This window comes from Rhopalosiphum maidis, chromosome 4 (assembly GCF_003676215.2).
Source record: "Rhopalosiphum maidis isolate BTI-1 chromosome 4, ASM367621v3, whole genome shotgun sequence".
Taxonomy (NCBI): Eukaryota; Metazoa; Arthropoda; class Insecta; order Hemiptera; family Aphididae; genus Rhopalosiphum; species Rhopalosiphum maidis.
Genome location: NC_040880.1, coordinates 39,226,939 through 39,250,084, shown reverse-complemented (window position 1 = coordinate 39,250,084; position 23,146 = coordinate 39,226,939). Strand labels below are relative to the sequence as shown.

Below are 23,146 nucleotides of genomic sequence, written 5' to 3'. Positions count from 1 at the left end.
ATACTACAACAACAAATTACACAATAATAAATAATTTATCATTAATATTATTGCAATATGGTAATTGTGGTTTGTGACTTTGTGTACCTTTCCCATTGTTTGTAAACTAGGTTTTGTATTTTTTTGAATTTGCTCTATGATATTATATTCAAACCTCGGACTTTTAAGATATACAATCAAATACTATAGTTTATAATTATTGGGAATAATATTATGGTAAAAAAAAGTATACAAGTACACATGACTGAATAAACTCGATCGGTTCTGATATCAACGTTAAAACGAATGAAAGATATTATTAGTATTATTTATCGGTAATATATGACAGTTATTGTCATGTACTTGTATATAACTAAAAATGTATTCTTTGAATTTTGTTTTGTTAAATGTATTTATTTTACTCACTGACAATTAAACATTGAATTGTGCTTAATTTACCTAAAGCAATAACTGGATAATGTACAATCAGAGAGTGTTATATTATCTTATAAACACGATGATCAATACTTGTATCAAATAATAAAATCAAAACATGATTGGGACCGTTTACTATATCAACTTTTAGAATTTTTATCCGTGTTTTATTACGGTACATTTGTCTCGAGTCTGTTTCAGATTATATTTTATAGTCTCAGTGACAGCATATCGTAACCTTATCATACGGGTTTGAACTATTTTCCTAAGAAAACCGGGAATCGTTTCTCCTTTTGAATTTTTGCTTTTTTTTTGGCAAATCTCGTAAACGATTTATATAATTACTCAATAAATGGTTGCTACATTCAATCTTTTGTATCATACAACCGGGCGCCTATGGTTTAGCTATACGTGACCGTTTTATCACACTACTATCTCCTTCGCCTAAATAATAATATAAGTAAAACAAAATTAAATTTAAATTTTAAACCTCGACATTTAAGATTTAAAGTATTTTTTTAGTTGATAGAAATACAAATATGGGGGGGGAGGGGGTCAAAATAGAAAATGCCCAGTTAAACGTCGAGAAAAAATTATAAGGTAAACCTATAATTTTTACGCAAAACCAGTTTTCGACAAAATTGATTTTATTTTTTTGTTGTAACTCAAAAACAATCAACCACGTAGACTAACTATTAATTTTTAACAGACTGTTTAATGTTTATATTGGCATTTTCTAATATTTGTAATTTATTATTATTAATAATACAATTAATACTAATTTGTATGTTGAATGTAAACAATACACCCTGTATTATGTAGATTATAAGCAAATTATTTACACTGTAGTACAGAAGACGCTGAATAGACATTTTATATTTCTATAGCATATTCGTTCTATGTAGTAGCCTGTAGGACGATTAGTCGTTGTTTTATATTACGCCATATAACACTATAGTTATTCGTATCAATTATACATATTATTATATTATTACATATATCCGATCTTATTTCATTTACCTTAGCTTCTGTATATCTGTGTACTCCAACAGGTTATGGGCCCAGTAGTAAGGTATTTATAATAAAGTCGTGTTTATTTTTTTAATATATTAATTTTGTTTATTTACGAATCGCGTGTTTGTGTACAGACAGTGTACAACAATAATAATTCGTGAAGTATAGTGCAGTGTAGTGTAAGTGCGTCAATCGTGTGAAGCGCAGAAACTGTGTTTGTTATTATTACATTTATAGTGTACAGACAGTGTACAGATAATTCGTTATTATGGAAAACGAATCTATAAAAATTAATAAACTAACAGGTAATGAAAATTGGGAAACATGGAAGTTCCAAATAAAAGTCATAATGACTGCGGCCGATATATTTGACGTTGTGACCGGAAAATCGAAAAAACCCGTTCTTACAAAATCAAGTTTAGAAACTGAAGATGATGCAAGAAAAAGGTATGGTGTTGATTATTCAATATTTAAAAAAGCTGACAATAAGGCTCAAAAGTATATAGTTACGTCAGTGGACGAACAACCATCGCAGTACATAATGAATTGTGACACGGCTAAGGAAATGTTGGACAAGTTGCTTAGTGTATATGAACAAAAGTCGGACTCGAGTGTAACGTCGATTCAACAAAAGTTCTACAGCTATGTTATGAACCCAGATGACAATATGGCGATTCATATTTCGAAATTGGAGAGTCTTAGTAGAAAATTAAACCAGTTAGGTGAACCAATATCTGACTCAATGCTTATGACCAAGATACTAATGACTGCCAGAAAATTACAAACATTTCTACAGTGCATGGGATTCGATACCAAATGTGGACAAAACATTGTCTAATTTGTCGTCCAGACTCATGGTGGAGGAAACAAGGCAAAATCAAGGACATGATGTCCAGAGAGATACTGCAAGTAGTAGTGCGTTTTCGGCAAAGAAATCGTTTGGAACACATTATAAAGAAAAACACACGAAAATTGGCAATTCTGAAAATCAACGGAACAATGATAAAAAACCAGGCAAGTGCAATTATTGCAAAAGACCTGGGCATTGGAAGCGTGAATGTCGGATTTTCTTAAAAGAACAAAAAAAAATTAAGAGCGACATTTGAAGTGCAGTCACCAGTATGTATCGGTGATGGTAAATTTATTATGGCTATTGGTAAAGGTAATATAAATGTTCAAGCAAAAATTGGTCATAAATGAGTTGACAGTTATTTGTCTAACGTTTTACACGTGCCTGATCTTAAGGTGAATTTGTTTTCGTGTGGAGCATGCCTTGACAAAGGTATAAAAATGGTGACAGACAGTGACGGCTGTATATTTAAAAAAAACAATCGTATAGTTGCTATTGGAGTCCGTGAGAATAAAATGTTTTCAATGCTTTTAAAAACTAGGCCATTACAAGCGGCTGACCAAGCAAATGTTGCGATTAAAAATCTCACGTTACTACATTTAAAATTTTTAAATCTTAGCTATTAACCTTATATTATATAATGATTTAATATTATGCATATTTTTTTTACAAATTAACTTCGAATATATAACACCATGCATCTCTAAGCTTTGTTTAAATCCATCGACAATTATGTCAGCTTCCATAGCTGTAGACGGTCCATTCCAATTTTAAAAACAATGATGAGGCGCAGGCTCTTATTCACGTTTTTTTGCCGAATAACACACGCAAACAAATTTATGTATTATGCCAAAAAACAGTAGGTACTTTTTTAGTCACTGCTCCAATAATACAAGCCTATTTAAAATAATAATAAATACATTATTTTTTTCTCAAACATAAAAATTTTATAATATAGGTAGTATTTAAATGTTGATATAACAATAAATATTACGTACGACGCCAGATAACGCATTATAATTGGTTTTGTATGATCTCTTACTCCAAGCACCATCAGCCATAACGGTTATTTTAGGACGGCCAAGTTGATCTTCATCACCCCTTTCAATAGCTAGCTTTCCTTCTTCGTTATCTGCTTCTATCATTCCTTCAATGCAATTCTATTCAAACACACTTGTACGCAGTTCTTGTCCCTCCCTCTAAATCCGTCAATGAATTATTTACCGTTAACAGTTTATCGCACGGAAAAGGTGATTTCGGATTAGAATGTATACAGGAATAGAATAGCTGTATTTTAGTTATAGGTACAAAACATGATGTATATAGAAAATACATAAGTACCCATACTATAACAGTTATAACAACAATTTTTGAATTTTTAAACATTTGTATTTCGGGAAAAATAACCGTTAGAAAAAGTCGTTCGAGGAAAAATGTTTCGGGTTTTCGGTTTTTCGAATAAAATACCGTTTGGGAAAAAGTTCATTCGGGTGAAACGGCGGGAACGGGCTGTATCACTCAAGAAGACCTAATATTCTGAGTTCACTGACTATCTTTCCAAATGTCACAGTTGCCCAAAACCTCAGGGGATAAGTTTAATTTAATGTTGATGACGTGATTTACATTGTTTTGCATCAAATAAAATGATGGTAAACCTATTTACATATAATTTATTTTTTTAAATTATAAACAACTTAGTTCACAATACTCCTAAAAATTGATTACTTAATATAATTTTTTTTCCTAGTATTTTTCATTCTATATAATAATTTTATAACCAAGAAAGACATCAGTTACTTTATTGTTTGAGCGAATGTTTTCTGCTGCATATTACAATTTGTTCCCTTAATTATGCTATATGATTTCAACTAAAATATTTTTTTACTAAACATCCCGAACTCACGAATTCTAATGTAATTATTATTTTATTCATTATTGTGTAATTTTTAAGTTGATTTAACCCTTGTTACTTTCTCCGTAACATCATTACCAACGAGAAGCACTAATGCTTTAAATAATGATTTTTTTTAATTGACCAATTTAAATTTTTCAAGTTTGCTAGACTATTTTTATAAACACCGGTGTGTTTATATTTTGTAGCATTATGATAGAATATTAGATACATGCCAATATAATATGAAGTTTTAGTTATGTGCATTCTCTGTTGGCTATTTTCTTTTATAAAGGCGTCAATTTAATCAATTTAATAATATAATCCGTAGGTCCAAATTCTAAACGGAACGAATATTTTATAATATTTGCATAGAAGTAAATGGATAGGACAATAATACAATATGTTTTAGTTTATCCAGTGCAACTGTGCAAGTGATGGCAATTGCTTGATTGTGCCTAAACATATTTATAATACACATCATTATTCATTACATAAACATAACGACATTAAAGCATAGGTTTTTTGTAATGAAATAATAGATAACATTCTAGAAGACTTAACTCTTTGATTATTGCATTAAAACATTTTATATTATATTTTGTTTTTTACCAACATCTATACTGTGTTACCATTTTCTTAGAGTTACCTTGTCATTTAATATTAAGTTCTACAGTATAGGCATAGCACGAAGTATTTTGGTAACTTGCCGCATGGTCTATTAAACATGATAAATTTAATTATTACAAGTGATTTTATATTAAAATTATATATGTACACATTATGTTTGTGTATTATTATCTGTATAATATTTAAAATAAAGGACATTTACAATAAAATAGTTTTAAAATCGGTTGTTAATGTGTATCTCTAAAAATACTAACAAAAAATAATAAAAACAATAAAAAGTTACAAAAAATTGATTAATTTCTATCATCTCAAAAAATATGTATAAAAATAACAACTAAGCAAATCTATGTAAAAATTTTTTATAAATCAATGATAATTTTCTTGTAAATAATTAAGAGAACAACGTTTTTAAAACATATGTTGAAAATCAAATTGAGAAAAAATATTTTTCTATTAAAGTAAAAACTTAATTTAATGATTAAATAGCGTCAAAAAACGATAAAAGATAATAATAATAATAATTTCGGCAATACAACAGGTACAAAACAGATACTAAACAAAAAAAAATTATTAATAATTAAGTTGCAATTACACAAAAATAACAAATTGCATAAAAAACAGAAAAATAAAAATAAACATTGTTTAAAAACTAGTTATTAAGTCTAGGCACGTAATTGATTATGTTACTTTAGTAATGTTTGATTTTAATAGTAGTTTGTAAAATATATCATACCATGATATCATTTACATTAACTCAATTGGTATTCGATTTCCATGTCAGTCATTCAACAGGAAAAAGTTTAAAACATTTATAAAAATCATAATAATGTATAGGAAATCAACAATTTTTTTAAATTATTATTTTGATATTTGAAAGTGATTCTACTAAAATATTATGTTCAACCGATTTATGAGATATCATTATTTATAACTGATTAAAAAATTAATTTTCTTTTTTTATTCTTAAATATCAATATATTTTAATATAAAAACCCATGAACAAGAAAAAATTATGTAATAATAAATATTTAAAGGAATATAAAGGTTGTAACCGAATTGTTGTTTTTTTTTTATTCAAAGATTTAATAAAGACGACCAAATATTTTTTTATACTTAGTATTATTAAGGTTATCTTTAATTTAAAATAATTTATAAATGAAGCTTATTAAATGTTACTATATTGATCAAAGTTCATACCTATAATAAGTCTTCACCGTTGAAAGTTAATTGTGCTTGTTAATGTAAGTGTCGTGTTGTATAAAATAACATAACAGTTTTAGATTTTTTTAACATAACAGTTTTTTTTTACTTATGAATAGGTGTACAAATCTATTAGGTATCATAATTAGAAAATAAATAAAATAATTTTACAAATTAATTTCAATAATATAATTACCTTACATAATAAGATTATTAATCCATGATTTATAATAATGATAATAACTAAAAAAAAGTATACTAGACAAAAAATAATGTGAGCCAGTATTAAAAAAAAAACATATTTCCGTTTGTTTAAATAATAAATAATCTACTAGGCACTACAAACAAGGCTCTGCAATAGCGGCTATCATGTGTCTAAAAAAGGTTCTCAAGCAGCCCTTCATAATTAGGGTGGGTGAGTTGTAGCTGTTGGGTCTTGGGCATCCAGACTCCAGTCTACACTAAAGAGGCGATCTGTGTAAGGACGAATTACATTTTTACTCGCATAATAAAAGTAAAGTGTTTGGGCGAGTTTCTTATAATGTGTTTGAGCGAGACAATATAAAAAATAAAAATTATTATATAAAATCTATAGGGACATATGCATTTGTTACAAAAAATTCAAATAAAAACTAACACAAAATGAAATACTATAAATAAAAATATTTACAATATTTGACGGTTATAATAAAATACAAGAATATTTAAAAACAAGCTGGGATAAGTAAATGTTAGGTGAAATTAAGATTTTAGAGTATCTTAGTAATTTGTGCATAACTAGATATACCAAAATAAATACTTATTCAAAAGCTAAGCATAGCTAGTTTTAATCTAATTAACTTAAAATAGTACATGGTATTACCTGTTCAAGTGGCTAGCAAGCCATCTACTATTTCTATGTCTACTAATTGCATTGCCCATAAGTATTGGATCCAATAATGCTTCTTCCGGGGTAATACCCCGTTCAGCAGCAACTTGATTTAGTTCATTCCAAAATTCTGCACCTAATACTAGAGTAAAGACTTGGTGTCTATGGTTTATTCTCGCATTATTTCTCGGGTTTCTATTAACCTCCACTATTAATATTAATTATTATGAAATCATCAACAAATATTGCTTAATAATATACTATATTAAAAATACAATTTATTACCTTTATTATTATTACGTTCAACTTTTAAAGATTCCCGCCTCGTTTTTATTTCAGATGATAAATATTCAGATATTTTGTCCAAATAGGTATCTAAAGTTCGACAGTGTGATTTATTTATAACGATAGCTCGACATGTTGGGCAGTGATTAGCTTCTCGAGTCCATGACTCTATGCATTCAAGACAAAATGTATGAGAGCAATTTAGTACAGTTGGCTGCAAAAAAACATTATTTTGCTATTAATAATGAATAACAATTGCAATTGATAGACAAATAAAAATGCCTAATTTATATGCGATGACAATATTTTAATGAATTTTATAAAATTACATGTATAGATTTGACTATTATTTGTAATATCAGGGTGAAATATTATTAAATTTAAAGGTATTAATATTATCCAGCCACATACGATTTTTAAATTTATAAAATGTAAATAGCTTATTAGGGCTGTGAATGATGATCTTACCTTAAAATTTAAAATTTGATAATAGTTTAATTACCCATATACCAAAAAATAACAGATAAGGAGCTCCCTGTCCTCCTCACCGGTATTGATAACAATTACTTAAATAAATAATAACAAATTTAAAAATAAGTGATTTAAATATTTCAATTAAAAAAGTTTAAGACATAAGTAATAAAAATATAAAATTTAGTTAATTATTGACTATTTTATTTAGCCATATTACCTCGATGAACATTTCGTAACATATATTACATTGTAGATTATTTTCTATGCATTGTTCTATTTGATCTCGCATACAAGAGAAATTATTGTCATTAATATGCAGCTGTTGACGAAGTGATATAACTGAATTTTCAGCTTCTTTTAATTGTTTTGTTGTTTCTACTAACAAACTATTAGGAGTACCTTCTATGGTCTCCCAAGTATAATTATCTGGAAGCAATTTTTCAAAAATTATTTAATAACGTGTATATGTAGAAAAAAAAATATAATTACTTTGTAAGATCCACTTATCTTGGGTTGCTGTTTTATTAGTTTCCGGCGACCTTAAATTAATATAATTTATTAGCTAAAACAAAAATAGGTAAATAAAAAAATATATCATACTTCTTTGCTGTATTAGGAAGAACTTGATTTATTTGACTAGGTCCAGATGCACTACTACTCGGTGAAGATGTCATTGGAGTAGTTTCTCTCCTTGCCGCCATAGGAAAGCTGATTTCATTAGAAGAAGAAGATTCCGCTATAAACATACATATAGAGCACTATAATACAACAATAATAAATAATAATATATCACAATTTACAAGGAATATCTAAATATTAAGAACAAAACGTCAAAATGTATCATAATATGTTATATTTATGATTTAGGTACCTACCTAGTTCCCACCTATAATTATAACAATTACCTACGTATAATTATTAATTAATGTTCCTAAAATTACTTGTTTATAGCTTCAACATCCATTATTAATTCCAAAAGTTGAAATAGCCAGAAGTAAGAAAAGTTTAAATTTTATTCAAACCAAAATTGTTGATGTATGTCCAAAAAAATTAATAAAGACATGGTAATTACTAATTCAGATTTTTTCTAATTTATTTGTCATAAAATAATCAACAGTATCAAACCAATAGCAATTTGTGGTTATTTCTACTGTAGTTTACAAGGCTGGGCATAAACGAATTACAAGTTAAAACGTTAAGTTAATTAACTTGTTCCTTTTTTTCAAATTAACTTTTAACTTAATAAATTATTTTTTTTAAGATTAACATGTTAACTTCAATTTAATTTTATTCAAAAACATCTAAATTAAGTTAATTTTCGTCTAAAGAAAACTGTAAATTTTTGAATGAGGTTTTTAAAAAAAGTAGGTTTTTTGATAGCTAGTTAATACTTTGATGTATCATTTTAAATTTCACCAGTAATTTTCATGAGCATAAAGAAAAACTATATAATAAACATTGTTATGTGTCAGGAATTTTTTATTTTGCAAATTAGAAAATTTTAACTTAAAACTAAGTTAAGTTACTTTTCTTTCAAAGTTAGTGTTTAACTTAACAAATTGACAAAAACAAATATGAGTAACTTTTAACTTAACTTGACTTTATTATTTTAAAATAACTTAACTTAACGAGTTAAAAATAATCGTTAACTCGCCTAGCCTTGGTAGTTTAATACTTAGCAGGCACTATATCATAGAATACAGAATACAAAAAAAAAATTTAGTTTTATCTAATTTATGATTATATTATGTTATCTTTACTAGTTACCTAATATGTTTTGAAAGATACATTTTAATACATATTTTTCTATGTCATATTATAATTATTAAATCAATATTCATACTGGTCTTTTTAATTACTTTAAAATATATTATATATATTTTATTTATTATTTTGATATAGTTTTTATTGTTCTAGCTGAATGATGAATAGAAACAAACAAATTAACTAATAAAATTATGTTTACAAATAGACTTCTTTAAAATTTAAAATAATACAATATCTGCCTATCAATTGTTTTTTGTTACATGTTTTATAATATATTAGGTACTGGAATAATTATAAAATATTAAATAAGTAATAATTTTATATATGTAACCTACTTATAACTCAAGTTAAAACTATCAATAATAAATTATATTCCTCCACGTATAATATATAAACAAATAACCTTTATTTTTAGTTATTTAACAAATAATATAATTACTATTATCTTTTTTATTCACTTCTTCGTTTATTGAAATATTATTTTATTATTATTTATTATAAACATTTAAAATTGCCTTTATTTTAATAAGAAAAACAATTTTTTTTATTATTTAATTTTTATCTAAAGTTATGGTATTATGTATTATTAACTAATATACTTCCTGATTTTTACACTGTATTTGAAAAATAGATTTTTTTTTTATAGTTTTATTTGCTAAAACATCATTATGAAGATTATGTTCTTTTTACAGAATACCTCCAATATGTATACCATTTAAGTGTTAGATAACACTTTTTTAGTGTGTTAATTTTTGTTATTTTATTATTTTTAGGTGAAGGATTTAGTGTTTGAGTATATTGTAAATGAAATGCGTCCAATAAGAACTTGTGAAAAAAAAAGTTTCGAAAGGTTAATTTTAGGACTTAATGGGTCAAATGATGATATAGTTCCAAGCAGAAAACAGTTATCAAAACAATTGGATTTAAAATATGAACTATACGTTTCAATGCTAACCAATTTAGTTGCAAAACATGACTATATTTGTGCATCTATGGAGTGCCAATAATCGAAGTTACATGGGTATACACTATTTTTATGCACACTATTAATATTGATTATTTTATAATTAATTATAATTTATTTGTAGGAATGACTTGTCACTTCATAGACGAATAAACATATTTTTGCCAATCATTTATCATTGGTTGTATACGCACAAAAGGAAGCCATGACTATCAAAATATTACTGAGGTTATAATAGACATTACAATAACTTACAAAATTGATCTATCAAAAATAACACATATTGTCACAGATAATGCTTTTAACTTTGGTAAAGCATTCAGAGTATTCTCTTCTATTCCACTTCATGAAGAAGCAAGTACAAGTGATGAGGGGAATTTTGATGAAAATAGTTCAGAGAGTTTTGATAGTGAATCTGACTGCTCCGACTTGGATTCAGAAAGAGTTAATTTGAATAATTTGTTAACTTTGGAATCAAACCTAGCCAACAATGGCAATTTTTTAACCTCAGCATATGCTATGTTGTGCACATACTTCATACTTGATTGCAGCCAGTGATATTTCTAAAATTTCTAATAATGATTACAACAAAATTTCTAAGTCAACTTTTAATAAATTATCAAACTTTTGGAATTTAGCTAATAGAAGTACAGCAGCATCAGACACAATATATGACATTTGCAAGTGTAAGTTCCCAGTTCCTGAACAGCTGCTTTGGTTACGTTACCCCCACGCTTTTAGTTTTAAGAAAATTGTTAATACAGTCCAACCAGTTAACATATTGTAAACCGTTAAGTCTCGCAATTTTTAATATTTTTATAAATATTTTTAAAAGAAAGCATTTTTATATTCTATTAATATGTTATTTTAATCTTGTTATAAAATAATTTATTAATTTTTTTCAATATAATAATATATTTGTATAATGTTTTTATATTTATATAAATATATAATGTTATAAGTACCTAAGTTGTTTAATGATATTTTTATATTTGAACACAAATCAGAAGAATGCCAATAAAAACTAATTTCAAGTCTTAAAAAACTTATTTCAAACTAAAGTTGGTATAATATTATATTGGTACATTTTTTTATAAACTCAATGCGTGTTATTTTGTTCAATGAAAACTCGTTGATTATTTGCACAATGAGCTCCTGTTTTTTTTCTTCATAAAATTTGTTTACTTATACCAGAGACTTAGAAAAGCTCAAATTAGTATACCGGTATTACTGTTAGCAGTTTGGGAATTTTACTGTTTATACATTTTTTTTTGATGGGAGCGTTTAGGAATTTACCTGTTCGTAAAACCTTTGACAATGGACAGGAGCTGTTGGGGATGCGCCGGGACAGACTATTCACATCTATGGTCGTGTCGGCGGCGTAAGTCGGAAAGGAAAAGACCCAAATTAAGAGAATGATCGCATCGATAAAACGCGGAAAATTATACAGCGATTTGTTATAAAATAGATATGCGACACATATATCAAACGATAGACGTAAAAGAGACGAGTGACTGACGACCGTCAACTGATCAGTAGCGGTGAAGACGAATCGCTAGTCGCAGAGCACAGTGCTGGCTGAAACCTGTCTGAACTCTGCAGGAGTACCAGGAATTCGTAATATGGGAAGGGCCATTGAGCGTATGCCGCGCTCGACACGAGCAGCGTAGACAATTGCAACTCTCTGTGGTTTTGGAAGTGGGGGTTACCATGGCTAAATATTTAGCCATGGTGGGAATGGTCCGCGGGGATGTGTTTTTTGTCAACAAATTATTTTTTAATTTACCAAATAATTTTTAAATAGTTAAAATGCCTATAACCCCAAATTCAAATCTGGCATTAATTAGAAAGTGGATTGAGTCATACGATAATTCAGGTGTATTTTCAAAATTTTATATAATACAACAATTTTTTGTCAGCATTGTCAAAAATTTCGCTAAGATGATAAGTGAATAAATATAATATTATGAAATTATTTTATGGCTTTCTAGCAAATAGCAATGTCCTTTATAGTTTACGGTACGACAGAAATATAATAAGTACCGCGCTTAAAAGAAAAGTAATACAACACCATATTGGAGCATTAATATTCAAAAGGAAAATAATAATATTTATGAAAGGTTAATACATAGATTTGTCTAAATATTGTCTCAAATAATAATCATAATAAATTAAAAAAACGTTTTAAATGGGTTCAATAATATTAAAATATTTAACAGATCAGGTCAAACCTTCAAAAATATTATCCTCAATAGTATTTCTAATAAATTAATATTACGCCAATATTTCCAGAAAATCATACGAATGAGTTCTTTATAATAGTACGCCGATATCCTCTTAAAATATATAAATAAAACGAATAACATACCTTTAACGATGAAAACTTCGGCGATGGACAAAAATGAAGTACAAATGTCAAAGAGTATGACACAAAAACGACTGACTGGTGAAAACGAAACACAAGTCGCAGAGCGCGGTGCTGGATGGAAACTGTCTGCTCTGCAGGAATGTTGGGAATTCGTAATACGGGAAGGGACGTCGAGCGCATGCGCGCTCGAAACGGCCAGCGGAGATGATTACAACTATCTGTGGTTTTGGAAGTGGGCACGGTCTACGGGGACGAACCATGAACCGGATGTAAACAAAATGCATAAAGGGGCCGCTACACCAACATTTGTTTTCTCTGTCTATCTCCCACATAGTATAGGAATAAAGATACTCCGTATTTCCATGATTACGACTCTCTGGTTCAGTTTAGGGCAAAAGCACCTATAATATATTTTATAAAGAAGAGTATTTCCTTCCTGTGCATTGACCGGATAGATTTTTAATATTTAAAATTTTGAATAAATTATTAATGGTTAAAAATAATCGAAATTATTTTAAATTAAAACATACTTATATTTTAGCGGCTCCTTAACACAAAACCATAAAAACATGAAAAAATACAAAACCGATACGTTAGTACATTAGAACTTTAAAAATATTATTGTCCATGATTTATCATGCTTCGATACTAATGAAAAATTGTATAATACGTATGTACTTGAATATTTCATAATAGTTATTTTGAATTAGGTATTTCAAATGCTATTAAATTACCGTTCATTCATTACATTTATGTCTCATGACGTTACACGTATTAAAAATTCTACTAATATAATAAAGTAATATGGTAGGTATAATAAAAATTAAAAACAAACACAGATTAAACCCCGAAACATACACTAATACTACGTCTTATTGCATGTCTACTTTTCGGATATACGTAATAAAAATATTGACGATGAGATATTTTATGATATTCAAAATCGAATATTAAAATGTTATTAACATTAGTTGCCAATATGTGTGCAAAAAACATGACGTATGAAAACTAGTGCGATAGATATTCCGATATCAGAAAAGTAAAACTGAGATTAAAATATGCAATGCTGTTGTTTTTATTATAATAATGACCAAGGCTGTGAATTTAATGCATTTTTATGTTTTTTCGCTGCTCCGTATAATAAAATAGATTCGGCCAAAATTTGTTTTGACTTACTTATAGTTCAAATACCAAATCTTATTTTGCATATTTTTACATATTTCTTGGGTTAGGACATATGATACATGTGTCAACGATTTTTTGTATAAATGCTTTTTTGTACTATTTTATTTTTAATCCGGTATATAACGTGTATTATTGACTATTGTACTCTTGAAGTCGAGATTAAATTAATTTAGCTCCATCAGTTTTTAAAATTAGTGATCAACCCAGTGGTGTAGCCAGGATTTTTTTTAGGGGGGGGTTTAGTAATAAAATAAAATAAATCTACAACCGTGTTAAAATAATAAAATGATTGAATGATAATGATTATTATCACCAGTGCAGTCGATAACGTGAATACGGCATAACAGAATACATTTCACCACGAATAAATAATTGTATTTCTTTATTATAAACATTATATTTTTGATAAAAATACGGCCGTAGAGGGAAGGGGGTTTCAAAACCCAAACCCTCCCCCTGGCTACGCCACTGGATCGACCTATTATGAAACTTGATGGTTAATCATCATCTGTATTTGTATGTTAGTGTTTTAAAGACAGTTTAAACCTTTATCAAGTTATTTGTATATAATATAGCGTAAATTAAAAATGCACATAATTTACTTAAAAACTGAATAATCGTTAAAATCCAACACACAATTACAGATGATGTTCTTACCATCGACCGTTATGGACAAATTGTAGTGTTTATTCTGTCTGATTATACTAGCAGATTAGGTGCAGTTTTTAGGAGGATGATTTAAATGGCAATTTTAGTACCAGGATCACATTCGTAAGGTGTACCTTGCTAACGATTGTTCGTTCAAGTACCGCCTGTACTTCACAATGATGATGCAGTGCCACACGACAATAAGAAGAATGTTTTATGCAAATATAAAGTATCCCGTATAGTGTGCATTTTTTAGGTGTTTATTATATTTGCATATTTTCGAATTGATATTTTTTATTATTTTGTATTTCAAAACAAATATTCACTGTTTGCATGTATTACTAAGTTTTTCACTGGTGTCCTCAAAAAATCAAAATGCATTATTAATTGTATTAAGGTCAATTTATTAAAGTATCAATTTACTTAGCTGCGTTATATAATCTTTACAAATTATCTGTACTGTTACAATTAAAAACAAAAAAATTACCATTGTATTTTCCTAATGTATATTTGAATTTGTTATCCTGCAATTATATTAATATTTAACTATATGATAATAAAATGTTTATTTAAATCAGTTAATCACACTTGTTTTATGATCATAACATCGTTGAAGTGTTGGACACTACACTATACAGACAACACCGGGATGATCGTTTTGCTATTAAATAATACATATCTTATGGATGTGATCCTGGTACCGAATATAGCGTTTTAAGTCGCCCTCCTAAATAACCGTACCTATATTAACCAGTATATAGACTGACCGATTGACCACTACAATCCATTCGCAAACGATATTCGGGAGGTATTATAGTGATTTAAACAAACCGCAATCGTTCTGTTCACAAAGGACAATGCATTAAAGTCTTTGTAAGCTACAGGCGGCACCGAGATGGTTGACCAACTGATCGGCAAGATCAATATCCCAATGAATATAGGATCCTGGTACTGATTTTTGCAATTTAAGTCACCATCGTTAATTACACTACCTATACCTATAACTTTTATCATTATATTTAATTGATATCGGTATTGCTTTATAGGCGCTTGTAACCTTTTATATTTATAAATTTATAATTATAGACCGTTTATCATTGAAATCAATTAAACCTTTTGATCTAATAAATTAAAAAATATTTGTATGTTTATCACATTGGTCATAATAAATTGAATATTATATTTTAAAGCATAAGATAGGGAAGTGTGTTTTTTTTTTGAATGCATTTAAAACATTCATTTTTAATTTTATCAGAATATTTTTCGAACTATTTCGATATATAAAAACTGAAATTTTTAAGTGTAATTTATGAGATAAGTATTTTAAGCACAGGTAAGTGAAGTAGTTTGTAAATCAACATTTTCTAAGGTATCCCTTTACTTCACCACTTTGCATACCATATTTAATACTTATGAGATCTGTGAAAAAAACGTTCGTAGAAATGGTACTTGAACGAAAAATACGAACTTTTAGATAATATCATACAGTCTTTACCATTTCAAAACATGGCAACAAGCAGAGCAGGAGTGTTCGATGGTCATATAAAAAATTGAATGCTTTTTAGTTATAGTCAAAATTATACAATTGTATAATTGTATTTAAGTCCATATAATTTTTAATTGTAAAATGTATATTAAATTCGAGACAGGCGAGAATACCTGGTATATTCGTCATACATGATAAGTTATGCGTGCGAAAACGATGATTTGTGGTATAAATATTTTTAAATACATTTATCATTGTCCTCGGGAGTGCCGGATAAGAGTTGTTAGTGGGTTAGATGCGTCCCGATTATCTTTTCAAAAAATTTAAAAACCAATTTTTAAGAAACTTGATTTATAAATGTATAATAATGATATTAACATGTCCAATAATAATAACAAAATATGTTTTATATCTAATAAATCCGTATTGTTAATATTATTGTTAAGTGCTTTTTTAATTTATAACACATAGTTGAGTGTTTTTAGACCTATATAAGTTCCGAAACCTTTTCATAACCGACCTTATATTACAATACAGTAATATTTAAATTTATTATAATTTTTTTTAAACTTTACTATACGTGTTACAAACATATTATATTATAATTATATAATTCGTAATAAAATACAATAAATAATAGTTTTACTTTATAATCGTAGTTCGTAAAGTATTTATTGTGACGGCATTATTCTACGCCAGCATTAAGTCTACGGTGTATAAATGTATACAAATAACATAAAAGACACACATAATTTTTATATAGTGGCTACCATTAAAATAATTATATTCATTCTAACACTGACTTATTAATATATTAAAAACGAACACGAATCAAAATTCACATTAATACAATTTTAGTTTACAATATGATAAAGTTCGGTTGTGTTTTTATACTTTTTTTTGCCAATACATTACATAGTTTATGGCTGTTTAAATATAATCATACACTGTACCTACAACTTTTTAGGTGATGAACTGATGAAATACTTATATAACTAAGATACTTACTACAATATACTTGATTTTTAGTTGAATTTTTTTAATGCCTGTAGGGTATTATAGGTACCCTCTCCTATGACCGTGAATGTAATTAATAGATGGTAATTTTAAATACCTGATTCTAAATAATATATATTTATGAAATATTCAAATACACATTCGGCATACTATTTTTCATTAGCATCGAAATATGGTAAATAATATTTTTAAAGGTTTGACGTATCGGTTATGTTCATTTTAGTATTTGACTATATGCGACTTAAGGAATATAATTAACATTTTAATTTAAATGAATATTAAATTGTTTTGAAACAATAGATATTTCGACAAATCGATACATCACACTCACAAACAATTTTACAACTAGTAATTTGTTACGAATGACGGAAACATAAAACAATTATTTTGTGTTAATGGCGTAATGCTTTTGTCTATGTTGCCTATTGGTTAGAGAGTAGAGAGAAAACAAAAAGGGAATCGTAAGTTTCTACACGAGAGTAACAGGTAAAGAATTATATACGTTAATTCCTACATATGTGATATGAAAGCAGTGGCGCAACTATAATAATTACTGAATTAACTGTTTAAAAATTATCGATAGCGAGACATGTATCATGTAGTATAATATGATCTAAGTGCTCGCTGTAGTATTATCACTACTATCATAGAATAATAGGTACTATATTATCAATAAATGCCAGTAATAGGTACAACCATAACACGGCGCGTACTTTTTTTTGATTTGTTGTTACATTAATCACTTTGAATTATGCATTACATATAGCTAAATAACTAATTTGTAAATAATTTTTTTTTTTTATGTTTTAGTAATTATTGATTAATATGATAAAGGAATGGAACATTTTTTGAATAGATATGATCTCATTTTTCAAAAATAAACTTCTTCTACATGAAGATAAATCTAAAGTTGCTACTGGTGGAGGCTTATATTAAAGGATATCAATTTATTGCTTAAGTCCTCGAGTCTTGCGTTAAAAATAGAATATGTATTAAATTATAAATATGTGTATTATATCTTAGGGTTTTCTTTATGCTTTTAACCTGAAAATAAGTTTTTAAAAGTATCAAACTTTGGTTTTGATAATATAAGCATGATAAATAAGTTTAATATTAATATTATTCAAGTATTTAAGCCAAGAAATCCACGGACAATGTCTATAATGAATTGTTTAGCTGTATACATCATTTATTATTACAATTTCAAAAGTTATACAAAATACTTAATATATGTTTAAATATTAAATTTGTATTCCAGTATTTAAAACCAAGATTTGTACTTAAAAATCCAAAATAGCCAAAACTGTAATACCAATACCTATCACAGTTTTCTGATGAAAAAAATTCAAAACCACAAATGAATTGTATTTTAGATCTATCTAAACCAGTAACATTTATCATTGAGTATTATATAATTAAAATATCAATATATTTATGGAAAATACCTACTACAAAACTCATTACTGTTGCATCTTTAAACATTAAGAATATAAAAATCTTTATTTAAGTATTAGTTAAACTGACCCGATCATGATGATAGATGTATCGATGCATTTTTAAATTGTCTAAAGAACAGTTTCAGGTTGCTAATTTTTGTATTTATAATAATAAAATTATCTTGAAGTTATATTATTTTTTATTGTTAACAGACAAATTTTTAGATTGAACTATTTTTATTTTTTTTTAGCAATTTCTTCTCAACAAAATAATATGATTTCAGCATTTTTATCAATGAATTCTAATTGTTGGTTTAATGATGAACTAGTTGATGATGTTGTGTCCGCAACATTTATATCAACAAATGTTTATATTTATACATACGGAACGACAGAATTATCTCCAACATTACCTTCATTTGAGCCTAAATGCAACTATGTGGCTTTAAATACAGCAAATTTAGCATAAATAATGTCTATGATCGTCATAAATCCTCAAGTAGTTTTTCTACAAAAGTATATGGAAAGTATTTACTTAAGATAATAATGATATTTTAGACTGCACTTTGTTTTTAACATATATATCTTAAAATATTTTAAATTTCCTGTAAACTACAATCAATTATAATTTTAATTTTAAAAATAGTTATTGAAAAAATATTGATAAAAATATTTCATGGTTCAGACTTATTGAACATATTTGTGTGTTTATTAATTAACTTAACTATGGTCGAATTACCTATTACAATCATTACAATATTAGTTTTTAAAACAATATAGAGGCGGCTCATGGCTTGGACGACGGGACGATCGCATCCTCTACTAAAATTAATTAAAAGAAGAAAATTAATTTTTATTCTTAATTATATATTTAAAAAAAAATAATTTTTATTAAAACTGCAATTTTTTAATTTTTAAATTATTCGTATATTTTGTCGTATGCGAACATTAAATTATTTAAATTTGTTTCCCTCAGATACCAAGAGCACATGGGTACGTATGCACAAACGTGAAACGAGCAGTGTGTTTGGACGTCCGGCAGCGTCGTCCAAAAGTAATTTTCCGAACATGTAAGTACATTGTAACCGATGGCACTGCAATCGTGTGCGTGCGAATACGTTTAAGGCGTTTAAGCGTTAAGCTGCGATCATATTGTGAGGTCTGGACGACCGGCAGCATCGTCCATACAGTAAAATATTAGTGTATTATTATAATGGGTATGTTATGTACGCATTAGCTATTAGTATATAATATAAGTCTATTGTATATTAGTTATAAGAGTATATTATTGTAGTCTGTCGATAACGAATAATGTGTAGGCGACTCACAGAATGGTGTAAGCGGAATTCAGAAGCGAGCCAGAGAGTCAGTCGATCCAGCACTCTTAAAACTGTACGTCGTCTCGACGACCATTAACGAATTGTACATTGAATTAAATATTTCGACTCACATTAAAATTATATTAGTATAAAAATTCTTATAACTGTTTGTTGTACCTTCTCCTAACAAATTGAACCTCACACTACCGAAAAAACAACGTTCGAACGGAACAACCCGGACGAGCACAACAACTGGTGGCAGCGGTGTCGCGGTCGTTTTTTTTTTTTTTTTTTGGAGAACAATCAACTTCAGAAGGATAACTGATATATCTAAATCTAATATATATCTATTCGAGGTAATTTTATATTTCTCTTTGCAAATATTAACGCTATCTCGATCGCCGTAGGTATATCGTCATAAGACTATACGAGGGGTATATATATCACACTCGTCAAAATTTCATGGGCGTTCCAGTTATTAAAAACTGCACGCACCGTCTATAGTGGGCACACATTGTACGTAGTCGACTTCGTGTTTCACTCTTCACAACTCCATCACAACCGCGGTGCCGTCATCGTTATCGTCGCCGCCGTCGTGTCGTTATCGTTGCCGTTTTCATCGACGACGTCTTGCCGCTACCGTGTTGCTGCAGCCGCCGCTGTCACATTAAACGGTGTAACCAACGCCGACGCGTCGTGGGAGTCACAATCGTGGGAGCATAATTCAGATGAATGCGATGCATTCATGGGTAATATTGTAAGCTTACTACGAAAATATTATTTTTTTTTACATATAAACTGATACGAGTATAAATTGTAATCATTATCACTATTAGTATAATCATTATTATTTTATTTTAATAATAGTAGTGATATTAACTTTTAAGATAGGTGATATTACGATACAATTTTTCTATTAATTTATACATTATTACGTTTATTTTTTTTTAATTATTTAAAATTGAATGTATGTCAGATAGGTCTAGTAATAGTAACGATAGTTCCGATAGTTTTGATTTAGACAAAGATTACGTCCCTCCGCGACCAGTTGATATAAATCTATTAGGACCGTTTAGACCTGTTACTAGATTACTGAGTAATCGCAAAAAAGAAAATTTAATTCAAGATTGTAGGGAATCAGACAATTTTAATTCAGTAGTATCGGGAGATTTAATAAATAATATTCAAATTTTAGAAACTAATAACACAATGACACTACCTACTTCGACTACATTGTCCCTGGAAACAGCTATTAAATTAATTCCACATTTCAATGGGGAGAATGTACAAGAGGTTTATCCATTCATAAATGCATGTAATTTTGTCGTAAGAAATGTTGAGGAGTCCATACAACCGGTGCTCTTACAAGTTATAATAACTAAATTGGCAGGCAAAGCATTCGCAATAACCCAACATAGGGACATTCCTACGTGGGAAATACTTAAGGATTATTTGGAAAGCACATTCTGTGCTACACGCACACCCGGATACCTTCAGTTAGAAATCACTACTACTAAGTTCCAACAGGGTGAAACCATACGAGAGTATTCAACAAGAGTAGAAAAACTATTACATGAACTCTGTAATGTAAGCACAAAAGATAAGTCAACTAGTGACGCTAAAGCTATACATAATTACATAAAAGAAACAACTTTAACCACATATATAGAAGGTTTACCATTTACTATTCGAGGTGTAGTTAAATCAAAGAATCATTCATCGCTAGAAGAAGCCATAAAGGATAGCCTAGAGGAAGAAAAGATTTTTCAATCGAATAAGGGAACCCAACGTTTGTTAAATCACAAACAAAATAATACGAATACTGGTAAATATTGCAAAAATTGCCGAAAAACAAACCATAACACAAATGAGTGCAGATACGGAAACCACAATTTCGATACGGGACAACAAAGTAAGCAATCCAAAGGATTCAATAATCAAAGAAATCAGGATACTAAACAAGTATCATGTAATTATTGCAAAAAACCTGGTCATACTATAGAGGTATGCTATAAAAAGAAAAATGCGGATTTGAAAAAAAGAAATAATAATGAACAATCAAACTCGGGAAACGACAAGGAATCGGTCAAAAAGGGCATTTGTCCGGTTCGCGAATTAAAGATAATAGCCCAAGATTAAATGTGCTAACATTTAAAATCAAATTAACAAACAATCATGCTACGTATCAAATGCCACAATGTATTAAAGGAATAGCCAATTTACTCATAGATACAGGAGCAGATCTTAATATAATTAAAATAAATGTACTACAAGACGATGTCATGGTATCCGATACTAAAATTTACCAAATGCAAGGAATTAATGATCAATTAGTCAATACCTTAGGAACAATACCAAAACTTTCAGATCTGTCACACGAAATTTTTGATATAGTTACAATGGATAACATACAAACAAATGAAATTGTAAACACGAAAAACCGTATTCAACTACTGAAAAACACATTAAAATGTGACCATATGAACAAAGAAAAAGAAAAAGTGATTTTAGATTTATGTAGTGAATTCTCAAATATATTCTTTTTAGAAGGAGACCGAATGACGTGTACCGACGCAGTACACCATGAAATTAAAACTCCTGGAGTCACTCAACCAATCCATCAAAAACCATATAGGCTTCCTTATGCACAAAAAGAAGAAATAGCTAAACAGGTTAAAGAAATGCAACAAGATGGTATAATAACACCAAGTGATAGCCCTTGGAATGCTCCATTATTGATTGTACCCAAAAAATCAGATGTATTAGGTGAAAAGAAATATAGAGTAGTTGTTGACTTCCGCAAACTTAACAGTATTACTGTCGGGGATGCTTTTCCCATGCCAAATATCACAGAAATACTTGATCAACTAGGTAAAGCAAAATATTTTACTTGCTTAGATATGGCAAGTGGATACCACCAAATACCATTACATCCAGATGATCGAGAAAAAACTGGATTTAGCACGGATCAAGGTCATTTTGAATTTCAAAGAATGTGTTTTGGTTTGAAGGGAGCACCAGCTACATTCCAAAGACTGATGAATCAAGTACTCACTGGTCTCAACGGTATAAATGCTTTCGTTTACTTAGATGATGTCATCGTAATCGGAACATCATTAGAAGATCATTTAAAGCAATTAAAAAAAGTTTTTTATAGATTCCAAAAATATAATTTGAAATTAAAACCGTCTAAATGCGAATTCTTGAGAAAAGAGGTTTGCTACTTGGGAAACATTATCACGGATAAAGGTGTCAAACCAGACCCAAAGATCACAAATTGCGTATCAAATTTTCCAACTCCAAAAACTGAAAAAGATGTCAAATCTTTTC

General features: G+C 28.4%; 1 protein-coding gene across 1 annotated transcript; it reads right to left on the bottom strand.

Annotated features, from left to right (window-relative positions):
- Positions 1–4,527: 4,527 nt before the first annotated feature.
- LOC113558277 lies at positions 4,528–18,593 on the bottom strand. The gene is made up of 8 exons (XM_026963750.1): positions 18,586–18,593; positions 12,726–12,856; positions 8,227–8,362; positions 8,116–8,165; positions 7,844–8,052; positions 7,153–7,366; positions 6,862–7,075; positions 4,528–4,627 (listed from the first exon to the last, which is right to left on the bottom strand). The coding sequence occupies exons 1-8, from the start codon at positions 18,591–18,593 to the stop codon at positions 4,528–4,530; spliced, it is 1,062 nt and encodes a 353-aa protein (XP_026819551.1).
- Between the last annotated feature and the right edge of the window lie 4,553 nt (positions 18,594–23,146).

Bases quoted from the DNA above. Each gene is read 5' to 3' on its own strand.
- LOC113558277 (XM_026963750.1), bottom strand. The intron at 8,166-8,226 runs GTATGATATATT...TATTAATTTAAG, and splicing joins CTTCCTAATACAGCAAAGAA to GTCGCCGGAAACTAATAAAA. The intron at 4,628-6,861 runs GTAATACCATGT...AAATATGTTTAG, and splicing joins CTTGCTAGCCACTTGAACAG to GCACAATCAAGCAATTGCCA.